The sequence below is a fragment of the Pomacea canaliculata genome, linkage group LG1, assembly GCF_003073045.1.
Source record: "Pomacea canaliculata isolate SZHN2017 linkage group LG1, ASM307304v1, whole genome shotgun sequence".
NCBI classification, from domain to species: domain Eukaryota; kingdom Metazoa; phylum Mollusca; class Gastropoda; order Architaenioglossa; family Ampullariidae; genus Pomacea; species Pomacea canaliculata.
In genome coordinates this window covers 20,315,435-20,339,826 of record NC_037590.1, presented here as the reverse complement: position 1 = coordinate 20,339,826, position 24,392 = coordinate 20,315,435, and the positions used below count along the sequence as shown (strand labels likewise).

The following is a 24,392-nucleotide window of genomic DNA, read 5'->3' as shown; positions in this document are numbered from 1 at the left end:
CTAACCCTGGCGAGATTTGATTCCACTATTTGATTATTTTTGTCTTTATAGAATGGAGTATTTTGTCAGATTGTTCCATGAGCTTGCATTTGTTGCAGCCTTATCAGAAGATGAAGTCCTTGGACAAGCCACTGCCATTTTGCTGGGTGGATATGAGACGACGTCCACCACCCTGAAGTTTCTGTCGTACAACCTGGCACTTCATCCTGAAATACAGGAGAAGGTGGTGCAGGAGATCAAGGACCAGCTTGGTGATGTAAGCTATGAGGCACTTCTGCTTTTAACTTTACATAAGAAGCATCGCCTCTTCATGCACATCTTACAATATTTTCTGTCATAACACTACTTGTCCTAGACCTTTAGTTAAGCTGTTTAAGCAATGAATTTTAAAGTTAAATAATAAGTGAACAATAAAGTACTAAAGGATATCTAATTTCCGTCTATGCTAGGTTACATGGTGCGTTGAGTTTAGTGTTTATGTATTATTGTTAAAATAACCATACACAAATTAAATCCACAGACGGTTGAATAATATAAATGTTTCGTAAATAGATATCTTATTGGTTTTCTATTTTTTTAATATATATGTGGATAAAATATTTTATTTTATATTTACAGTATGATTGAACTATTCTGAAATAGGGTAAGCTGACGTTTCATTTCCATGGGTTTTTATTTATTCAAGAATAAGAATACGGTAACTAGGCACATGACTCGTTGCCACCGTCTAAACATTTTCAGGGTGATGTTACCTATGAAGATGTGGCGAAGCTGAAGTATCTGGACGTCGTCAATGAGACACTCCGAATGTATCCTCCTGTGAACATGTTAGCAAAGACTTTTCTTCCACAAGAGTGAACAAAAAACAGCAATTATACTGCTAGTAATTTAGTGTATTTCGCAAAGCAATGATGATCATGATGATGCTATGCTATCAGTTAAATAGCAGTGAGAAAAAGCATTTTGTAGGACTTATAAAATGTTCACTGAAATTAAGATTCTCGTAAAGCTGATGGTCTATTCTGTAAACCTCTCAGAGTAAACAGACTGGCCTCGGAAACAGTGACAATGAAAGGTGTGACAATCCCAAGGGCGCTGGAGTGTTGATTCCTATCGCCAACGTGCTGAATGATCCAGAATATTTCCCTGAACCTGATAAGTTCATTCCTGAACGGTAAGTCATTAACTAGTGGAACAAAGACTTTTTATAAAGGCAGTAATATAGCGAAAGAAGCAGAGGCACTTAATGTGTGAGAAAGTAAGTTGACGGCACATTTTAATTGTTAGCTTGACAGCTCTGTACATTGACCTTTTATATCTTTGAGCAGATTTTCTGACGAAACTAAAGGGAGCAGGAGCCCTATCACCTTTCTGTCTTTTGGGTTCGGGCCTCGTATTTGTATTGGCATGCGCCTGGCTCTCATGGAGATCAAGATCGCCATGGTTCACGTCCTCAGGAGAGTCAAATTTATCAAAACGGATGATGTGCAGGTAAGATGGCATTACAAAATGAAAATGAACTGTTCTAGCGTACTTAGTGGGGGGAAAAAGAAGAGAAATTCTGGAACTAGTAAATTCCGGAAAATTATATTTATTGTGTGTTTTTCCGAAGTTAGTGGGCAAAAGAAAACTCGACTGCGTGTCATCATTATCATCATCACTCTTTCACATTCCCTTTGAACACGAGTACTTCAGTTGGGGATACTAGTCCCGCAGTAGACATGTTTACCTCACTCATCCATCAGGATCCTCACACAATTTTTCTAAACATCTACGTACACATGGCAGTCTTATTTTTAATTGCATTCAATAATTATTATGAGTTGATTTTTCTTTTATTTCTGTCAAAAGGGCAAAATTGGGATCTTACCTGGGACTCTGGTCAGTACCCCAGCCCGACGTATCCTGCTCAAAGCCGTCCTGCGGGACTAAAGTCAGCACGTTGATGATACAGGCCTAGTTGAGTGAAATCTATGATATCAAACTGTTCTGTCTCATTGATTTGTTGATTTGCTGTTCATACAATTTAGGCATTTTCTTTACGTGCAACACCCTTTGGTGTCACTTTTTGAAAAACCGATTGTAATTGTGATTGTTTATTTTTATAGGAAATTTAAGACAGTACACAGACAGACAGACAGACAGACAGACAGACAGACAGACAGACAGACAGACAGACAGACAGACAGACAGACAGACAGACAGACAGACAGACAGACAGACAGACAGAAGTTTAAAAAAGAATCTTTTATTTTATCTCAACCTTAAGTCAAAAGCCTAAGTGGTTTTGGGACTCTTCCATTTCCGTGTTGTTTTGTTTTCGCCTTCTTCTGTTTAGAAGTAAAAATTATTGTAACAAACCTTTCAAGAACATGTTCAGTGACATCGTACAGACATTTGTCTTCTTGATAGCTTACATTTGCATTTCATTCAGTTTTGTATTTCAAAAATACAATAGTTTGCAATTAATAACTTTCTTTCTTTCGGTGGGAAGACCTACTTGTCCACAAGTTTTATAAAGGGAACAGCCTCTAAAGATTCGAAGTAATATCAAGCTTTTTTTCCTCACGATGTGAGTTGTATCCCTTTGGTTAACTGGGTTAAGTGAACAAGTGTGTCATCTCAACATCGACTGTTGGTGTCTCCTCTTCACCTATACTTTTTATTGCATAATTTATTTGCTTTGTAGCATTCTTTTGTGCCCATCACACGTTTTCTGCAAGTAGTCATCTTCGTTTATTACGGTATCTGCAGTCTGTTCTGTTTGGCCATCTGGCCTATAATCCTAATAACAATTTCCACTTTTTTCAAATTTTCTAATTAAAGATTTTTCTAAAAGTTATTTTTATGTTTGTTTTGTAAGACAGTTTGTTTACAATTCTAACCTGACTTCAAAATGTTATCACGCGCCAACATAAGGTTAAAACTTTTAAAATAATAAATAAAATATTTACACATTTACACACTCTCTACATTCATCAACTTATCAAAATATCTCTGCAAGTTCAACTGTTCACAGGGTGCCGTACTCACAGTTCAGACACATACAAGACAAGAGGTTTGTCCAAACAAACCAGTGATAGGTGACTGAAATATCCCAAGCATTACAGAAACGGTTCGTGTCCACACAATCAACAAAAATCTTTGAATACAAAACACGATTGTCCTTGGGAGGCACGAGAAACTCACGAGAGTGTCAGCACGTCGTATTGGGACGGGTAGAATGTTCACACTTACACGCTCCCCGGGTGGCACTGTATAATGGGGCCTCGCATGCCACCCAGGTCGTGCTGAACACAGGTAGCCGTGCTCCCTTCTAACTTCTCGTTATCGGCTATCATTTTATTGTGTTTTTACATTTATTCTTTTAATTCTATTAGCTAGTCAGTTAAAACAAACAAATGAAATCACTTCGGCACGAACAATCACCAAAACTTCTCTATTCTCACCTTTTCCATCAAAGAAAAAGTGACCACCTAACTAATCAGGTTTTGAGTTACCGAATGTTTACAAATGTACCTTTGTGACACCAGCCATGAAATAAATTACGAAGAAGTTCTAAACATCGTTGTCTTACACAAATTATTATATATTGTCCATAAATAATCGAAATAAGTTTGACAGATGTAAAACACATTGCTTCGAATCGTATAAATAATTTGAGGCCTCATCAAGTTAACATTTACAGACGGCATTATGCTGCTTTTATACAAACGGACAAAACTTTATAGAATATCTGAATTATTCCAAGATAGAAGAGTTAAATCACATCGTTAAGAATGGAGAAAAGAGAAATGAAAAGGTAAAGAGTGCTGCATTGTGGATGAATTACTCGCCACCAGAGTTACCTCTCTTGCCTTGCCTTTACTCCGAGTCATTTTTCACTGAAATTGTATTTGTGCCTGAATGCTAACCAGAACCAACTAAGGTGAGAAGTGGGTATAAAGAAGGCAGTTTTGTAGCCTCTTCCACGTCTGTTTTATGAATTTGTATGAAGTCATTCGACGCAAGTGAAATATTTTTTTACATTGCACGTTTAATTTTTCTATAAAATTTGAAAAGATTATTTATATAAAAAAAAAGAAACCGAGCTGCACCTGTATGATCCACAAGCTCAAGGGAGCTCAGAATATTGACTGGCATTGTTTTCTGAAAAAATAATCGTGAGTTTGACACAATCGATGTGTCATAGTCTGTCTCATCTTGCTATCATGCTTGGCAACCTGAAAGTGATTATATTCAGCTATTATCATGGCCATCACGAGGGGCTTTATTCGTCACGGCGACAAGAAAAAAAGCGGAAGATTTGCTATCACATTAACAGTATTTTTAATGAAATGTGGAAGTAAAGGTAAAAAAGCTATAAATATCCAGAAATGGACCTCTCAGCTACACACACTCTGAGTCACTCACGCATTCTTTTCTCAAAGCACAAAACATTTGCCTAAAGTCTTTCCGGATGTTGTATTGTTTTCGAGCTTTAGACACACAACCAAACATCACACAGGTATTACACGTAGCCCGAGGATTAGAAGTAACCCTGTCAAAAAAATCAGATTTGTTACTAAGACATACTCTATCATTCTTAAAATGTGATATAATGGCAAAGCGGGCAGACACCTTTTGTATGGATATAAACATGTAAAGTGTATTAATGGAAACTTACAGCAGGAGAGTTTCATTTTTATTCGTATCTCACAATGACACAGAAAAATAACAAATAATTTTCAATGTGCACCTGCGTACTTGGACGTCTTCATCCGCTGATTGAATAGCCAGCAAACAAAGGAAATCCCTGGGCAGGGCTGTGTTAGTGTCAAATAACCACAGACACTTCACGTGCACTTTCTCTTCCTGACAGACTATAAAGCTGGAGGGACGGACTTGTTCAGACACTGTCATCGCACAAAGGATATTTGAGGATGGAGTTTCTTTTTGCCACAGTCTTTCCTCTCTTCATTCTCTTTCTTCCAGTCGTAGGAATCTTGCTTTATTTGTAAGTATGTGACAACTTTTTAGTATTGCATCTTAATCACTTTAAAAATAGCTCACGTTGTTGTAAAGTTTATTCAGCAAATACTTCTCTCAATAATTTGCAACCAGTACATTGCAAGATGTTGGAAGAGCGTTCCAGTCTTTTTTTTATTTATAGGGTTAACGTTTAATTTTATTTGTACAATTAATAAACTTTTGTTTTTCAAAGCTTTTATATTTTGTAGGTGTAGCAAATGTTAAAAAAACTTGTGTGTGAGGAGAAGATAATAATAAATTTTTATTTCTAACGACCTTTACGTATAAACATAGTTGAGTTTTCTCTCAGCACACAGAGAGAGAGAGAAAGTACTCGGTGTTCAGATGGGTTTTCTATTTAATTTTCCTTTGGATAAATACAATCTGCCCTAAGGGTTATGTCGCTACTAGGCCACCCGGCCGCGTGCTTGCCCTATCTGTACTATATCCTGTTTGACCAGACCTAGAAAGAAAAATACTCCGAGCAATCCAGATCAGTTCGTGAATGTAGGTGACGCCGGGTGGAGCTGGAAATAGGGTTAAATAGGTTTGTTGTAAAAGCAATGTGGGGGAGAAAAGAATAGGGGAACAGTCGACTAGAGTCGTACAGTTACGTGCTGACAGGAAAAACATACTTACGGCAAGTTTCTATCCACAGGGTGATTTTTTTCTTTTTTAAACTGGTCTCATGTATGAAATGTAAAAAATAAATTAGCTTGAACTTAGTTTAAGACTGTCCAGATGATTCATCAAAGGAACTTCAAAGGGCAGAAAGGTAAGGCTTATATAAAAAAAAACTTTCTAGGTCACATACTTCATGAAAAAAAATGCAGTGAAACATTTTGCTAGTCTCAGCATGAAATTCTTGGGAAGTGGGTCACTCAGAGAGAGAGAGGACACGCGCTCGTTGGTGTGGAGTCAACAAAAGGTGTTACTCCAAACAGACCTCAGGTGACCTCCGCCTGTACTTGCCACACAGGATGCCACCTCACCCTTACTCTCTTGTTTGCCACATTCATAGTGTGAATGATAGGTAGAATGCATTTCCTATCTTCCACTTGCAAAAACAAGACCAAAATTTGGAGGTCTTTGGGAACTCCCTGCTGCATGACCAAACTCAAAAGTGTACGAGGTTATATTGTCGATTGGCCGTGGCTTACTTCTTTACATCATTAAAATTTCCAAAATACGCGTGAGCTCGCCCTTCCGAAATAAAATCTCTCTAACATCAGGATTCTAATCAACGGAAAGGATAAAGTCACCGTCACGGCAGTGACAACGATCACCATTTACTCCCACATTCTGTACTTCTAGCACGTTACACTGTTCCGATCAGTCCACTCCTTTAACTTGTGATGATGAACAAAGACCAGAGTGATGAGGTGGGGCGGGGTATATGTAGTAAGTTACAAGGGTTGAGCGGCTGAAAACAGGTTCGCAGGGTGAAAGAATGAGATGCGACCAGAAGAATTGTTATTTAATCCAGTTTGTTATATCAGTATCTTACTAACCCCAGTCGTCTGACAAAATATTGTTTGTAGCAAACCTTGAAGCCACGCAGCCCCTCAGCGGCGCAGAGAACTTTGAGGACAGAAGTACGAAAAGAACTCCGGCCACCCGTCGTACACTCGCTGTTTGTGTTTCCCACTTCTGTAAATAAACTCTTGCTGCAGGCTTGTAGGACATTCGTGTGTCTGTATGACACCAACATAACAAGTCCATTTTGAGTGTCATCGCACAGATTCGGATCCTTTGAGATGGAGTTTCCTTTTGCCCCAGAATTTCCCTACATTCTTTTCTTCCTTCCAGTCGTGGGCATCTTATTGTATTTGTAAGTATTGCAGAATGTTGCGTTGAACCGTTTACTTATTGCTTCTTGTTGTACAGGTTTTAGAAGGAATGTTGTTCTCGCTTTATAAACTGCGGGGCACGCTGTAAGATATGTGTATATCACAGTCTTCATCTTTTGTTTTGATATAATTGGTGTTTACATTTTATAATTAATACGATTTTGCATTATTTTGTAGATTTAGCCGATGTCAATATAATATATGTGTTGAGGAACAAAGAGTAATGCTTATGTAAACAGCGCCATAGCCGAGTCCAAACTGAGAGAGTGCTGGTTCAATGCCATACTAGGGCAGCAAGGTGGAATGGAGACCTGATTCTTTAAAGGGTTTGGGATGGTAAGACAGCGAGGGAGAAGAGATGGGCATCGTCTTCATGTAAAGCTTGTCCCTAGAAAAGTGAGCTCTCTAACACCTCATCCCTCCAGTCGACCTGACAAAGGTCAGGGGTTGACCTTTACCTTCGGCACCTTTACCCACCAGTACAGACGGGCGCCTTTTTTTCAACAGACACACATTTGATTCTCACTCACTTGTAACAGGAGCTAGAGCTACTCAATACAGAAAGTAGGAAAAACATAACAAGCACGTGTTATTCTCTTTTATTTCATCACATTATAATAGGATTTTTTTTCACAGCTACGGGACCTGGTCCTTCGGTGTCTGGAAATCATTAGGCGTGGATGGCCCCAAGCCAACTCCATTTTTCGGTCACCAGCAGGAGCTGAATACAAAAGTATGAAAATATCAAATACATATTTTCAAGTTTTTTCAGCTTTCAAAATATATCCTCCATAGAATTATAGAAGATAGATCGGTGGAAAAGTTGCATAAATGTATTTTGCTTGAATTTCTGTGTGAGTCAAGTCGGCAGTTTGTAACATTTCCCCCTCAATCACATGTCTTGTTGTCATATTTAAGTTCAATACAGGATTATAAGCATTTTTTGCCGCTTCTCTTGTGTTATATATTAAAATTTAGGATTAATTTGATTTTATAACTTTCTTTTTATATGTCTGAGTGAAATATTGTGATTTCCAGGGCAATGAGGTCAGCGTTCAGAAATGGTCACAGACCTATGGTAAAACATTTGGGTATGCTGCACTGTTCTACTAATCCAAACACTATAATTGAGATTAAACTGTAAAAATATAATATGGTAATATTTAGCACTACATTAAAACTTTGTTCATGTTGAAAAAAATATCACATTTTAAAAGTGCTTCTTATAAAAAAAAATAACATTTTTTGCTGAATGATTAAAAGGTATCTTGATGATGGCAGCCACTTAATCAAATAATACCAAACACACAGACACACAGTCTTGGTTCTAGACACATTCGAATGTAGACTATTTTCACTGTACTACGCCATCAGGTGATCTACCACCTACCTATATATTTCATTACTGCTATTGTTTTTGTGTTGTTTTTAGTATTTGATTAGTCATTTTTATTTTCTAGAAGTCACTGTCCAGAAGTGATACTGCTGGATGTCAAATTCTCCATATTTGTACTGTTCTGAAACATTCAGAAATTTATCTCAATTTTACGGTTGTCTGATGAAAGATTTGTTATGATACTTGTACTGTTACTTATTTATTCCTGTTACAAAGTCTTTGAATTTCAGCATCTATTCAGGAACTCGACCAATGTTAGTGACCACTGACCTTGACATTTTGAAAGAAGTGCTTGTGAAAGAATTCAACAAGTTTACAGACAGATTTGTAAGTTGTCCAGGGATATTTATACTACTTCTAGCAGTTTAAATTGAATTAGACATCTCTAAGAAAGCTCTGAGATTATAAAAATTTATCGCAAAATTATAGTTTCAGATGGCCGATTCAAATAAGACGGGCATGTAAAACATGAACAGATTTTATCAATATAAAAAGAAAAACTAAAATTTAAATGTCCATGTCAAAAGAACAGCACTAACCGTAAACATTAAAGCCAAATAATGAGTGTGAAGTTTTTTAGGCAGCTATCAACCCACCGCCAAAGACTTACACTTTGTTTTTATTTGTTTTTGGTTTTTTTTCAGGACTCGTTCGATATTTTCCCAGAAGGACTTCGAAGCAATTTGTTTAGTGCAGCAGGAGCACAGTGGCACAGGGTCAGACAGATCATGACCCCAACTTTCAGTAGTGGCAAACTGAAAATGGTAAGAGCTAGATCACTCTTTTTTCCTATAAATTAATTACATATTCCTTTCAGGATTTTATTAATATTATAATGCTTTTCAGTTTAAAGTGCTTTTTCAAGCAACAAAAATTAAAAAACAGCTGTAAAAAAAAAGATCGGCATCAAGGGACAGAGTGTCCAGTCACTACAGTTTCTAACATGTTAGATAACAAGAATTTTAAATAACAAGCGTTTAGCTGCAAGAAATGTGCAAGAAGTGTGACTAAGTGCTCTGCCTGAGTTTACTCAAGAATCTGAGAGCACATGGATACGACGATCAAGCTTTCTATCGTCCTGGCTGGTACGTGAAGGGGAAGTATTCAAGATAGCTAATACGATATGAAAATAGGCATTTAAAATTGAAAAATGGAGCAGATCTGTCTTGTCCTCTCTAGATGGACAGTCATATCAACACGTGCAGTGCTCACCTGATTGACAACATGAAAAAGGCCATCAACAAAGGGGAAAGAATTGATGTTAAGAAGTAAGTGCAATGTTTATTGGTAACATCGTACACTGGTCATTACGCTGTCTTCAAAATTGTAAAAAAAGATAAATGTTTCATGTTCGAATTTTACCAACATCCTTCTTTTTCTCTCAGAGTTTACGGAGGTTTTACCATGGATGCGATCGCGCGAACAGCATTTGGAATAGAAATCAACTCCCAAGAGGATCTGAATCATCCTTTCGTCAAGGACGCGTCGCTTCTGTTGTCTTTTGTCTCCTCTAATCCATGGTATCGAGTGCTTCTGAGTGAGAATATTTGGATTTTAATTTACGCCTGCACATCTGTTAATCAAAAATAATTCCTTCCTTTATTTCTTCCTTCCTTCGTTGGTAGCAGCCAAGGGAAATGACACGATTTGAAGAAGTGGGTTAGCAATAGGAAAAACTCCAAAAAATTGTCAGAGAAATGAAGTAAAATACAGACAGAAAATAAAATTGTTTCTTGAATTTCCCCGAGTCACTTGGTGCATTTTATCTCATTGCCACACGTAATTAGCTCATTTTTGTACCAAGTAATGTGAAGAACACAGAGAAGCTGCTTTACTAACCAACTAGTTTACCTTCAAAGGGAGACAATGTTTCACAGCATGGTATGAGTAAGCACGCGACCGTTCCTCTCGAAGACAGTTTGGCTAAAAGACTGTTTTTTCAGATGATATATAAGATGAAGGTGTAAACAAGTTCTGACTCAGAAATGAGAGATATAATAACAGAGAGTATACTAACGTATTTTTTTATCTCCTTTAGCGGCTGTGCCATTTCTCATGACGGTTGTGAAGTTCCTGGTCACCTACGTCTTTAAACAACAAGGGTGGACGCCGTTCTCCGAAACTGTTCTACGCATCATACAACAGAGAAAGTCCGAGGGAAGATGTGTAAGGTCAAAGCGAAGTGTTTGTATCTATACAATATCAAAGTGTCTGTAGTATTATGGTTCATATGGTGCATGAGAGCATACTGTCTGTGCTAGACCTCATTACAAGCTAGAACGTAAACAGACACCCAGCTCTCTAACACACTACTGTCATGCTGTTTTCACTTACAAAAACGTGAACACCCAAGTCCCCCCAACCACACCTACACACACACCTTCCCCCCCCCCAACTATTGCCATCCTGTTTTGTCTAGTTGCTTTATTCGTTGTCTTTAGGCACAAAAGCACACAGATTTTCTTCAGATGATTCTCGATTATGAGGACAATGAAAAGCCGGAAAATAAACGACTGAAATGTAAGTGATTGTCGTCCAATCAGTCTTGGGAGTAATTTCTCTAACCACAAGAGCTCAGGCAAATTTTCATAGAACCTAAGGACACAACAACTGGAGCATAGAATGTACGTCTTCGCGAATCGCTCTACTTGCAGTAATAATCTAGACACCTATATTTCCATATCTAGCCTTAACGAATTTTTTTTCAGTTTGAATTTGTTTCTAGATGTTTTTATTCTTACTGATTTATACACGAGCTGATACTTGTTGCAGCCTTATCAGACGCTGAAGTCCTTGGGCAAGCCGTCGTCATTTTTCTTGGTGGATATGAGACGACATCCACCACCCTGCAGTTTCTGTCGTACAACCTGGCACTTCATCCTGATGTACAGGAGAAAATTTGCAGGAGATCAAGGACCAGCTTGGTGATGTCAGTAATGGGCAATTCCGTTTTACACTTTACATAAGAAGTTATCGCCTAGTAACGAACCTCTTACAATAGTTTTTTTTATCGCTGTCGTACCATCACTTGTTCTATACTTTCAGTAAAGTTTATTAAATATAAATATTATATGATACAGTAAACCTACCTACGACACACTGTATGATGGTTTACTTTACCCACGATGGGACACGTTAGTAGCACCTTTCAGTTGACTGGTTAAGCTTATTGTTAATATTGCAATACACAAATGAACCAGAATAAAAGAGATTAAAGAATATAAATTTTGCGTGTAGATATATCATAGTGGGGCTTTTTATTAACTCTTCATAAAATATTTTATTTGTATATATACAGTTTCATTTAACTGTTATGTTAAAGTGCACAGAGGCTGAAATTCGATAACCATGACCCTAATTTATTTAAGAATAAGAACAAGGAAACTAGACATGTAATCCGTTGTTACCGTGAAACAATGTTCAGGGTGATGTTACCTACGAAGGTGTGGCAAAGCTGAAGTATCTGGACTGCGCCATCAACGAGACACTCCGAATGTATCCTGCTGTGAACATGTTAGTAGAGACTTTTCTTCCTCTAGAAGTGTAGGGAATAAACCTGGTTTAAAAAAAAGCAGTTCTTTTTTAAAAAATTTTCTTTGAGTAAACAAAAATTCTTAGTAATTAAATGTATTTGACAAAGCAAAGATGACGATTCATAAAAAGAGCGATCACTAAGAGTGAAAGTGATTTTAGTCATGTTCCAAACATATTTTCCTGTTAGGTTGCTTGTTAAGGAAAAAAAAATTCCATAAGGCGAATTTACAGTACAAAGTTGCTGACCTATTCTGTAAACCTCTCAGAGTAAACAGACTGGCCTCGGAAACAGTGACAATCAAAGGTGTGACAATCCCCAAGGGCGCTGGAGTGTTGATTCCTATCGTCAACGTGCTGAATGATCCAGAATATTTCCCTGAACCTGATAAGTTCATTCCTGAACGGTAAGTCATCATTAAGTGGACAGAATACTACAGGTAGGACAAGTGAAACAAAGAGAAAGCAGGAAGACCATAGCTACAACATTGGTGCCAGCAGTCCTGGCAACAAGTTTAATTGATAGCAATGGTGGTAATAGGGGCACTGGTGGTAGAGCTGGTGGGATGATGGTGGTGGAGCATGATGGCGAGTGAAATGGACAATTAACTGTGAACATGAGTTGACTATCGAGAAAGAATTCAAAGTTACTTAGCTTGTTAGGCGTGTTTACATGATAAATAAGGATTTACGAAAATACACCGAACACCCTGTAAATGAGCTACAATTTTAACGTATCTCTCATTTGACTATTAGGATAGTAATGTATTTAAGGCAGTAAAGACAATACCTGCCTACATAATCTCACAGCACTCGTTAATTATTAGCTTGATAACATTGTAAGCAACACATCTGAAATGTTAGTAAGAACTGAAGTGTATCATGGATTGCATGTCAGTCGCTACAACTCGCTGCTGTTACACTTCAGCTTTGTACATTGGTACCTTTGAGCAGGTTTTCTGAAGAAAATAAAGGGAGCAGGAACCCTATGGCCTTTCTGTCATTTGGGTATGGTCCTCGTCTGTGTATTGGCATGCGCTTGGCCCTCTTGGAGATAAAGATTGCCATGGTTCACGTGCTTAGGGCAGTTAAATTCATCAAGACAGATGATTTGCAGGTAAGGTGGGATCAGAAAACAAAAATCTACTGTTAAAGCGGAAGTAGACATTCAGTGAGGGGAAAGAAGAGAAAAAAAGGAACTAATAAATTCGGCCAAATTATAGTTATTGTGTGTTTTCTTCGAAGTTCAAACTATCCATATACACATGACAGTCTTTTTTTAATGACATTGAATAATTATTGAGAGTTGATTTTTCATTTATTTCTGTCTTGTATGTCCAAAGGGCAAAATTGGGATTTTACCTGGAACTCTGGTCAGTACCGCAGACCGACCTGTGTTGCTCAAAGCCGAGCTGCGGGACTAAAGATAAAATGTTGAAGGTTGATGTGACAGACCTGGTGACACCTGTGATTTTAAGCTGTTCTGTCTCTATGGCTTGTTTTCTATTATTATTTCCTGTCAATAAAGAGAAAGCATTCCTTGAAGTGCAGATTGATGTCACAACAATATATTGTAAAGTCTATTATATTTATAATGCTTTATTTTCATATACAATTTATGACAGACAGACAGATGCGCTCAAAAATCGGAAGTTAAGAAATCGTTATATTTCAGTCTCAACCTAAAGTCAAAACCCACTTATTGGGACCCTCGCATTTTCATTTGCTGTATTGAGCCTTCTTCTGCATAGAAGTAAATATTATTACAATAAACCTTTCCACGAACTTTTTCAGTGAGTCATATGGTCTTATCTTTTCAATAAAATTAAAATACAAGGATTGTGGTAAAAAAAGTTTCGTGTTTCACCTGGAAAAATTTTATTTTACAGCAACACAACCACTAAGAAAAGTATTGCTAATATCTACAAACTATTTCAGATAAACCTTTTAGTTTACTTCCTTCTGAGTCTTTGTTACATGTTTGTATTTAAATAATGAATACAATGCATAGTAAGTGCTTGCATGATAATATTAACATTATAATAAGTTTTAGGTCACCCAAAATGTTATTTTATCCATCTATTTCAATAGCAAGTATGTATATATATCTTGTACTATTTTGTAATAATACAAATAAATTTTGTCTCACAACTTCCTGATAATTTATCTCTTTAAACTTTATGTTTGAGTGGACCTATAAATAATAAATACATAAGTCCTCCTTCTCCTTCTCCTCCTCCTCGTCTTCTTCTTCTGCCAAAACAATATGGAAGCACTTTTCGTCTAAATGAGTTGACTAACTAATCAAAGTACACTTTTGCAGTTCTTTTTCTTTTCTATCTCTACTGTCAAGGGCACAGTCTCTATACTAACATCACTGCAGGTATCAAACTATATGTACAATCCTCTGAGGTGACTCAAAGTACTTTCAGTACATTTGCCTGCACATTAGAAAGACACTATCTTGAGTGCTTTCAGTTTATATAAGTAAATGATACTAAAATTGAGCTTGAGATAAGATCTGCACATGTAAGCAAACATTTATCAAACCTCGCCAGGACGGGGTCAGACCGAGGTCATTGTGAGACAATAAAATTAAGTAGACAGTCCTAAAACAAAGAAAAACAAGCATAAGCAAACAGACAACAACACCTAACTGGGATGACAAGACTCAAGAGGTCGTAAACAAAGTTCTTCTCTAGAAGCTAGTCTTAATTTCCTCGGAATATCTTAAACTTTTTACTTTTAATAAATCAAATCTCATATAGACAGTGTTTTGCAGTTTGGTTTATCTGTTTGACCACATTTTACCGGTGAAGATTATACATCTGCTCCAAAATGTTAAAACGCAGACAAAGGGTAACAGACAATTTGAAAAGGTTCATCATGCTGCACCGAGGACCTTTGGCCGATGCCAGGCTGGTTGATGGACAGCTATTTGAAATGCCATTTTCTTTCATTTTCGGTGAGTGGATGATTGTGTGCTTGTGTGTGCTCATCAGTCTGTGTTCTGCCTGCTCCAAACATATAAGAACTCCCAATTCTCTTTCTAGGTTTCTCCTCAAATATAGATAAAAAAATTGCTTGACTCATTACACGAAAGTCTTCCTTAGAAGCAGGTGTTTATTTACACGTCAATATGATGGTTATATTATAGTGGCTGAAATCTTGTAAGAAAAAATGTAAACACTAACAAACACTGAAAAATCCATCAAAGTTACATCAGCACGTGACAATGATTAACACTTACTCCCACATTCTGTACTTCAAGCACGTTACACTGTATACATCAGATAATTCCCTTACCTGTGCTGATGGCCAAAGACCAAACTGATGAGTTGGGGTGTCTGGATGTATGTAGTAAGTTACAAGGTTGAGCGGCTGAAAACAGGCTGGATGGTCAAAGAATGAGATGAAGTGACCAGAAGAATTGTTATTTAATCCAGTTTGTTAAATCAGCATCTTACTAACCCCAGTCGTCTGACAAAATACAGTTTGTAGCAAACATTGAAGCCACGCAGCCCCTCAGCGGAGCAGAGAACTTTGAGGACAAAAGTACGAAAAGAACTCCGGCCACCCGGCGTACATTCGCTGTGTGTATTTCCCACTTCTGTAAATAAACTCTTGCTGCAGGCTTGTAAGACATTCGTGTGTCAGTGCGACACAGATAACAATTCAATTGGAATATGAACTTGCGTAAGGACCTTAACCGTTGACCGAATGTCATTTGCAATGGTGAGTGCGATACAAAGAACCGAAAGTACTCCGTGTGCAGTTTCGCCTACACGACAGGATAAAAGCCAGAGGGACGGACTCAGACAGACAGTGTCTGCACACACCCCAGTCCTGTCAGATGGAGCTTCCTTTTGCCACAGAGTTGCCCTTGTTTCTTCTCTTCCTTCCAGTCGTCGGCCTCTTGGTCTATTTGTAAGTATTGAAGAATATTTCGTTGAACTGTTTACTTGTTCATTTGTTGTTGGTTTGTTTGTTTGTTTGTTGTTTTTTTTTGGTTTGTTTGTTTGTTTTTGTTGTTTTTGTTTTTTGTTTGTTTTGTTTTGTTTTTTGTTTTTTGTTTTTTGGTTGTTTTTTTTTTGGTGTACGCTCTGGATGTATACAGTAAGCTACAAAGACTGAGCGGCTGAAAACAGATATGTGATGGTCATTCTCGTCAGAAGAGTTAGATGTTAGCAGACAGATTACTATTTATTCCAGTTTATTAAATTAGTATCCAGTCATCCCAAACATACTGCTTTTAATCTACTCAGTCCCTCAGGTGAGCATAGAAAATTGATGACAGAAGTAAGAAAATAATTAAAAGCACTGCATGAGCATTCGTTTACACAGACAGAATATAAAGCTAGAGTGGCGGAATTCTTCTTCGCTTCCTTCCACTCGTATGCCTCTTGTTTTATTTGTAAGTATTGCAGGATGTTGCGGTGAACCGTTTACTTTTTGCTTCTTTACTGCTTGATAGGTAGCTCACCCTGTTGTAAAGTTTTAGAACGAATGTTGCTTTGTCCTTCTCTCTCTCTCTCGCTAAACTGAGAGAAGCACATTGTAAGATATTCGTGTAGTACAATCTTTATGTTTTGTTTTGAGATGGTTGTTTACTTTTTTATAACTAATACACTTTTTCATCATATTGCATATGTAGGAGATGTCAATAATATGTATGTGTTAAGAAACAAATAATATTAATTTGCTTACGTATACAGCGCCTTTACCGAACAACACAGGCGGGAGCTCTCTTTCTCAACATACACATACACATACACATACACATACACATACACATACACATACACATACACATACACATACACATACACATACACATACACATACACATACACATACACATACACATACACATACACATACACATACACATACACATACACATACACATACACATACACATACAGTGGAGTGGAGAAAGTACTGGAAGCAAATGTCCCTCCAGAGACAGGTATGTCTGAGTGTAACAGGCACTAAAGCCACTTTACCTTTAGTTGTACCAATACAGACAGTGGGAAAAACATAACACTCACGTGTTTTATTCTCTTTTATGCTATCAAATTATAATAAGGGTTTTATTCTTCACAGATACAAGACCTGGTCCTTCAGTGTCTGGAAAACTTTAGGAGTCGATGGACCAAAGCCAACTCTACTTTTTGGTAACCAGCAGGAGTTGAATAAAAATGTATGATGCTCCAAAATACATTTGTTTAAATTCGTTTTTTGGGGTTTTTTTAAGCTTCTACCATAGAATTATAGAAGCATAGCTCAGTGAAAAAGGTCAACAAATATTTTTTTTTGCTTGGTTTATTTGTATTTTGACGTCTTCGGCGTTTGTTTAAAACAGTTCCCCCATATTCACAACTTCTTAATGTATTTAAATTAGAGACAGGATTATCAGCTTTTAATTTCCTGATTTTCTTATGTTATCTGTTAAAACTGATTATTACTTTGCTTTTGCGACATTCTTAGCGCATTTCTGGGTAAAGTATACTGTTGTGATTTCAGGGCAATGAGGTCAGCATTCAGAAATGGTCACAGACCTATGGCCGAACATTCGGGTATGTTACATTACGTTCTACCAAGCCAAGCAATATCACTGTTGTTTAAACTATTCTCCGCCAGTTTAAATTGGTCTCCCCGTCCATTCTCGATCACTGCCCCATAAAACTGGACCACAATGTCCCTGCTAAGAAATATATACCGGAGATGTACACGTGGCGGAGGAAGTGAAGTCGTTGCAGGTCCTTTTTATTCTAGTCAGTATATTGTTGTACTAGCTAAATAATTCCAAAAGGATGTTTTCTACGAACATGAAATAGTCAACCCGTTTTATGGCCTCCCTGTTATTAATAAGAAGTTTGAAATGGTCTCTTTTCCTGTGGAAGTCAAGTGTCATGGGTTGTTTTATTGTTTTAATCCTTCCTGTTAATTGCAGCATCTATTCAGGATCTCGCCCTCTCCTGGTGACCACTGACCTTGACATTTTGAAAGAAGTGCTCGTGAAAGGTTTTAACAAGTTTACGGACCGATTTGTAAGTTGCCCAGGTTTATTTATGCTAATTTTGACAGTTGTGTGTAAGTTGACTCTCTTAGAAAGCTGTTGGGTCCTTGTATTTATCACAAGATTGTATTTGTAATTTGAGTTGTGATGGACAGTTTGAATTAGAAGTGGGTATAAGACATAAGTTGTTTTACTTGAACAACGATATAGTATACTCTCACCTTATTAAACTTAATAAATAAGCATGCTTAATCATGCATGCCCTTTGACATTAATATATCAATTTCTATATCAATTTATGCCTTACCTTTGATCCTCCTTTGTTGATTATTTAATCCGTATGAGTTGATCGAAAAAGAAGTCAGTTTTTCAATGTCCATGGGTTTATGACAGCAACAGCACTAAAATAATTCCTTAGAGCCAAATAAAGACATGTGGTTTTTTAGAGAAATGATAAGCTGTTGCCAAACCATAATATTCTTTTGTTGTTGGTTTTGTTAAGGACTCTTTCGAGATTTTTCCAGAGGGACTTAAAAGCAATTTGTTTAGTGCAGCAGGAGCACAGTGGCACAGGGTCAGACACCTCATGACCCCAACTTTCAGTAGTGGAAAACTGAAATTGGTGAGACCTAAATGGCTCTTTCCTATAGATTAATTTCAAGTTATTTATTATGATTATTATTATGATTATTATTATTGATGAATAAGAGAGTGATTTATACACGCTCGTAAGGAGTGTGATCTTTAGCGCTTGAGACGAGAGCGAAACATGGAAAACATAGGAACAATGTAAGGATAAACCACAGTACTGAGCACTAATAAAATATGACTAACAAAATACAAATATCAAAAATAAAAATAACAAGAACTCAGGGTTAGACGTGGACAGAAATTAAGATAGCTCGTTTAAAATAAAAATGAGCATTTAACATTCTCTTGTCCTCTCTAGATGGACGCTCATATCAACAAGTGCAGCGTTCAACTGATTAACAACATTGAGAAGGCGATTGACAAAGGGGAAAGAGTTGATGTCAAGAAGTAAGTGCAATGTTCATTGATAACATCGCAAGATGATGATTACTCTGTCTTCAAGATAAAAAAAATTAAACATCTTTCTGTTTTTCGACTTTTTATATTCTTCCTCTTCGTTCCTCAGAGTTTACGGAGCCTTCACTATGGACGTGATCGCGCAAACAGCATTTGGAATAGAAATCAACTCCCAAGAGGATCTGAACCATCCTTTCGTCAAGAGCGCGACACTTCTGGTGTCTTTTGTCTCCTCTAATGCTTGGTACCGCGTGGTTCTGAGTGAGTAGTTTTGGTTTCACTCACACACACACACCCCATACCCCGCTCACATTGTATTATCTAAAACATTCAGTGAGTGAGGAGATGGACGTCCCACGTGACCCATACGGCCTGCGAAATCATTTGATCGCCAATTCAACTGCAGATTTCAGTAAATCTATAAGCTTTTCATAACAACATATCATCATAGTCGTCATCGTCGTCATCATCATCATCATCATTTTTATTTTTAAAAAATGCAAAAAATGAGATAAATTTTAGTTTGTTGCTACTCCCAATAATAACTTTTTGTGTAGCGGGTAAGACAATTTATTGGGTGGAGAACACAGGAAGGTTTCTCTGCTAATCGTGATTGCTCCCTATTCTAAGGGAGATAATTTTATACAACCGCTGCCTACGTTAGGAATTGTCACACAGATGTACTTCTCGAAGACAGTTTGACTGTTTTATGAGATATTTTGTAAGATGTGAGTAGAAAACAAGATTTGACACGGAAATAAGGAGAGATAAAAAAAAAATGTGTGTAACCTAATTTTTGTTTTGTTTCTTTGTTTCAGTGGCAATGCCGTGTCTGATGCCGGTTGTGAAGTTCCTGGTAACCTACGTGTTTAAACAACAAGGGTGGACGCCTTTCTCCGAAACTGTTCAGTGCATCATGCAGCAGAGAAAGTCCGAGGGAAAAAGTGTAAGGTCCAAGTTAAATGTTTGTAGATGTACGATGTGAGAGTCTGTGCCTGTGACTTAGCCTTATGCTAAAATAGAAACATCCCTTATAAGAAAACCCACCTACCCACCCACCTACCCCCAAAAAACATACACCCACTGTTTAATGTTGTTTAGTTGAGTTATTTTATTCATTGTCTGTAGGCACAAAAGCACACAGATTTCCTTCAGATGATTCTCGATCATGAGGAAAATGAAAAGCCGGAAAATGGGAGACTGAAATGTAAGTGATTGTCTTTCACTAATTTTACTAACTACCAGAAGATTTTAGATTGGTGCTTAAAAATTGTTTGAATATGATTTACATGAAACCTAAGGGATCAGGGACACAAGAACATAAAATATCCCTCTCCGCGACCTGCTCTACTTGCATTAATGATCTTCTTGACACCTATATCTCCATCTGTAGCAATAGCTAGTAGCTTTCACGGTTTCCATTTCGTTTCTTGACAATTTTACAAATTTATCCACGAGTTTATATTTGTTGCAGCCTTATCAGAAGCTGAAGTCCTTGGACAAGCCACTGTCATTTTGCTGGGTGGATTTGAGACGACGGCCACAACCCTGCAGTTTCTGTCCTACAACCTGGCTCTTCATCCCGAAATACAGGAGAAGGTGGTGCAGGAGATCAAGGACCAGCTTGGTGATGTAAGCTATGAGGCACTTCCTCTTTACACTTTACATCGCATCGCCTAGTAACGCACCTCCTACAATAATTTCTTATAGCTGTCGTACCATCCCTTGTTTTATACTTTCAGTAAAGTTTATGCAACGCTTTTAAATATTTTATGATACATTGAACGAAGGTTTTATTTAATCCACGATAGAACATGTTATAAGCATTTTTAGTTTACTGGTTAAGCTTTATTGTTAATATTGCGCTCCACAAATCAACGAGCATAAAAATATTTCAGAATATACATTTTTCTGAATAGATATCTTAGTGGTTTACCTATTTTTAAATATCTCTTCATTATATATCTTTCTGCATATTCACAGTCTCACTTATTTTGTGCAAGAATAAGAATGTGTAAAGTAAATATGTAATTCGTTGTCGCCTTGTAACAATGTTCAGGGTGATGTTACCTATGAAGATGTGGCGAAGCTGAAGTATCTGGACAAGGTCATCCACGAGACACTTCGAATGTATCCGCCTTTAAACATGTTAGCAGAGATTTTTTTTAAAGTTAGAATTGAAGCGAAAAAACTACTTTGAAAAAAAATTGTTTATTTTTCCCTTCTTCTTTCTTTAACAAAATCAAAGATTGTCGTTAACAATTAATGTATTTCACAAAGCAAATAAGAAGAATAATACACGGGAAAGGCAATAATCAAGAGTCAGCTAGCAGTGAACAGAGGAATTTTTTAGAACTAAGAAAATTGTTGTTTTAAGCGAGATCTCTATAAATCGAGTTTACAGTACAAGGCTGATGACCGATTCTGTAAACCTCTCAGAATAAACAGACTGGCCTCGGAAACAGTGACAATCAAAGGTGTGACAATACCCAAGGGCGCTGGAGTGTTGATTCCTATCGCCAACGTGCTGAATGATCCAGAATATTTCCCTGAACCTGATAAATTCATTCCTGAACGGTAAGTCATTAACTAGTGGACCAAAGACAAAGTAGGAAGAGGCTAAATAAAACATTGTTGCCAGGAATATGAGAAAGTAAAAATGGTAACAAGAACATCGAGAATAAATTTAAACTGTTTAGCAGGTTTATCAATAAGTATTGTTAAAAAATAAATTAATTAAACGGAAGGGCGACAATTTCCTTGGTTGAGCAAACGTAGATGTGCTTTTTATTTTATTGTAAAGGCAATAATCTAGGTATTGCTCAGATATACCCAGTTTCTTACAAAATATATTCACTGCACTTGTGTAAATAGTAACTTCGTAAACAACAAGTCTTATATAATCTAACCACAATTTCAGTATGACGCATGGAATGTAGTGTTTCCAGAATTATATGACAGTAGCTATACTGACTGCACTTACACTTCAGTTTTGTGCAATGATCTCAATCTTTGACAGGTTTTCGGAAGAAAATAAAGGGAGCAGGAACCCTATCTCTCTTCTGCAATTCGGGTTTGGCCCTCGTATTTGTATTGGCATGCGCCTGGCCCTCTTGGAGATGAAGATCGCCATGGTTTACGTGCTCAGGAGAGTCAAATTCATCAAGACGGATGATTTGCAGGTAAGATGGGAAAAGAAAATAACAACAGCAACAAATTTCAGAGGGCAAAGAAAAATTCCGCTGTCATCAGCAGTTTACATTCCCCGTAAACACGAGTACTTGAGTAAGAGATACTTTAGTAATGTTGACAAAAAAAGAAATAAACTACCTCAGTTAATGTATTTTTTTGTTCATGTTCATGTGTTTCTGTGATCGTTTCTCATCCATGTTTATATTCTAACAATTTATAGACAGAAAGGATAAGGCAACGGTTTGTCAAACCATCACAGACACGTTACAGTCTTACTTTTAATAACATTGAATTATTATGATGAGTTGGCTTTTCATTTATTCGTCTCATCTGTCCAAAGGGAAGAATTAGAATTCGGCCTGGGAGTCTGGTGAGTGGCCCAGAGCGACCTATAATGATCAAAGCCGTGCTGCGAGAGTGAAGCCAATCCACTGAACTCTGACCCCACAAACATCCTCTCTGGTGTATATTTCCTGGCCAGGCCTGGCTGAGTGACACCTGTGCTTTCTGTCAATAACATGTAAACATTTCCTCCAACACTTTGATGTTAACAATATTTTGTAAAATATATTGCTTTCATCGTTTTATCAATAGCCAATCAAAGAAAACACTAGAAAATGTACAGTTAAGAAATCTTTTTATTTCAATCTCAATCGAAAGTCAAGGCCAGCAGTGGTCCTGGGACGTTCACGCATGCATTTTTATGCTGCTTTGTTGTGCACATTTTTTTTTGTTCAAAAGTAAAGATTATTGCAAAAATCTGTTTTCTAAAATCTGCAATGAGTCATATGGCCTCCTTTCTCAATGAAATTAAAATACAAGTCTTACAGAAAATGTTTATTCATGTTTGAAATGAAATCTGTAATCTCACAGCAACATAGCTACTAAGAAGATATTATTACAGTCTATGGAGCACTGCACATAAAGTTGATATGTTTTCTTATATTACTTTTTAATCATAAAAATACATCAATAGAGTACTGCATATAAAGTTTATATGTTTTCTTGTATTACGTTTTAATCATAAAAATAAATTTTGTCTCAAAACGTTTTAATATTTTCTCTCTCTCTCTCTCTCTCTCTCTCTCTCTCTCTCTCTCTCTCTCTCTCTCTCTCTCTCTCTCTCTTTAAGTTTTAATGCTTGCGTGAGTATGTTAATAATAAGTATGCAAAGATAATAATTTATGATAATAAAGAATAATGCCCTTAAAACACCAGACTCTCTCCGGTCAGCCGCCCGTTGATGTAAATATTCACAGCAAATGATAAAATAATATTTATTACTCTCTAACATTTCTGCACACACACACACACACACAGAGTCATTTGTGTCATCGACATCTTACATCTGCATTTCCCTCACTTCCATCCTTTAAAATTACGGTTAAGGCTGACCATTAATAACTTCATTCCCCTAGGTAGAAAAAGTGCTTGGCCACAAGTTTTATGAACGGGACAAGAAAAAGGAACAGCCTTTGAAGATCCGAAATAAATAATAGCAATCTTCATGTAGGGATGTGATTTATGTCCCTTTGCCTAACTGCTCTGTCGTCTCAATCTGTCAACTTTTTTTTCCCTTTTGACATATACTTTTCTACTGCGTTATGTACTTCTGTTTTGGAGTGTACTTCTATGTCTGCCACACGTTATCTTTACTAATACGCATGTTCGTCGACTAACCGTCTTAATAGTCATTTCTTTCTTTGGCCATCTTGTCTGGAATCTCAGTCACAATTGCATTTCTATTACTTAATATATTTAGAAAAATAAATTTTCGTATAACGTTATGTCTACATTTCTTTAGAAAATAATTGCAACTATGCAATGCTTGCAACGAATAAAATACTAAACTTAAAATCAAAATATTTAGCGCATATCAAACCAACTAAGAAAACTTTATAGAACATTTGAATTCATTGAAGTTAAAGGAACAAAATCTCACATAGTTCAGGGAACATAAATAAAAGGGTTTAAAGGGGAGAGTACTGCATTATGCATAAATTAGTCTCTATAAGAGTTACTTTCCTCTACTTCACATTAAATTGCTGTTTACACCGCTTCATTGTTCATTGAAATTCGTTGTGTTTTGTGCCTGAATGCTAATCAGAAATGTAACAGAGAAAACTAGAAGTAGGTATGAGGAGTTCAGTGCTCTTTTGTATTTTACTCGGTGTTATTTTATTCTCCCCTCAACACAAAAATTATTGTCGTAAGACATATTCACATCGCCAAGAGTAACCCAGACACACAAACATTCAGTACATTCTTCAGATTTTACTCAATGTGCTTTAGGTACGTTTGCCTGCACTTTAAAAAAGACAGACATCTTGGGTGTTTTCAGCTC

At 37.0% G+C, this 24,392-nt stretch overlaps 2 protein-coding genes across 2 annotated transcripts; both read left to right on the top strand.

Annotated features, from left to right (window-relative positions):
- The first annotated feature begins 4,883 nt into the window (after positions 1–4,883).
- On the top strand, positions 4,884–23,090 carry LOC112577180. Its single transcript, XM_025260219.1, has 29 exons — positions 4,884–4,996; positions 6,552–6,841; positions 7,497–7,593; positions 7,899–7,951; positions 8,487–8,583; positions 8,901–9,020; positions 9,436–9,524; positions 9,642–9,793; positions 10,295–10,422; positions 10,698–10,776; positions 11,029–11,180; positions 11,681–11,769; positions 12,057–12,194; positions 12,742–12,904; positions 15,081–15,147; positions 15,528–15,714; positions 16,894–16,990; positions 17,314–17,366; positions 17,744–17,840; positions 18,312–18,431; positions 18,759–18,847; positions 18,966–19,117; positions 19,675–19,802; positions 19,985–20,063; positions 20,331–20,488; positions 20,916–21,004; positions 21,296–21,433; positions 21,876–22,038; positions 22,389–23,090. Exons 2-29 carry the CDS (start codon positions 6,768–6,770, stop codon positions 22,467–22,469), a joined length of 3,129 nt encoding a protein of 1,042 aa, XP_025116004.1. The 5' UTR covers positions 4,884–4,996; positions 6,552–6,767; the 3' UTR covers positions 22,470–23,090.
- LOC112575571 (cytochrome P450 3A19-like) lies at positions 11,050–13,212 on the top strand. The gene is made up of 5 exons (XM_025257522.1): positions 11,050–11,185; positions 11,681–11,769; positions 12,057–12,194; positions 12,742–12,904; positions 13,131–13,212. Exons 2-5 carry the CDS (start codon positions 11,750–11,752, stop codon positions 13,209–13,211), a joined length of 402 nt encoding a protein of 133 aa, XP_025113307.1. The 5' UTR covers positions 11,050–11,185; positions 11,681–11,749; the 3' UTR covers position 13,212.
- Positions 23,091–24,392: the final 1,302 nt, after the last annotated feature.

Coding starts and splice junctions, on each gene's coding strand:
- LOC112575571 (XM_025257522.1), top strand. CDS start 11,750: ATGTATCCTGCTGTGAACAT. Junction 11,770..12,056: donor ATGTATCCTGCTGTGAACAT/GTTAGTAGAGAC, acceptor TAAACCTCTCAG/AGTAAACAGACTGGCCTCGG. Junction 12,905..13,130: donor TCAAGACAGATGATTTGCAG/GTAAGGTGGGAT, acceptor GTATGTCCAAAG/GGCAAAATTGGGATTTTACC.
- LOC112577180 (XM_025260219.1), top strand. CDS start 6,768: ATGGAGTTTCCTTTTGCCCCAGAATTTCCCTACATTCTTTTCTTCCTT. Junction 12,905..15,080: donor TCAAGACAGATGATTTGCAG/GTAAGGTGGGAT, acceptor TGTATACATCAG/ATAATTCCCTTACCTGTGCT. Junction 19,803..19,984: donor GAAAGTCCGAGGGAAAAAGT/GTAAGGTCCAAG, acceptor CATTGTCTGTAG/GCACAAAAGCACACAGATTT.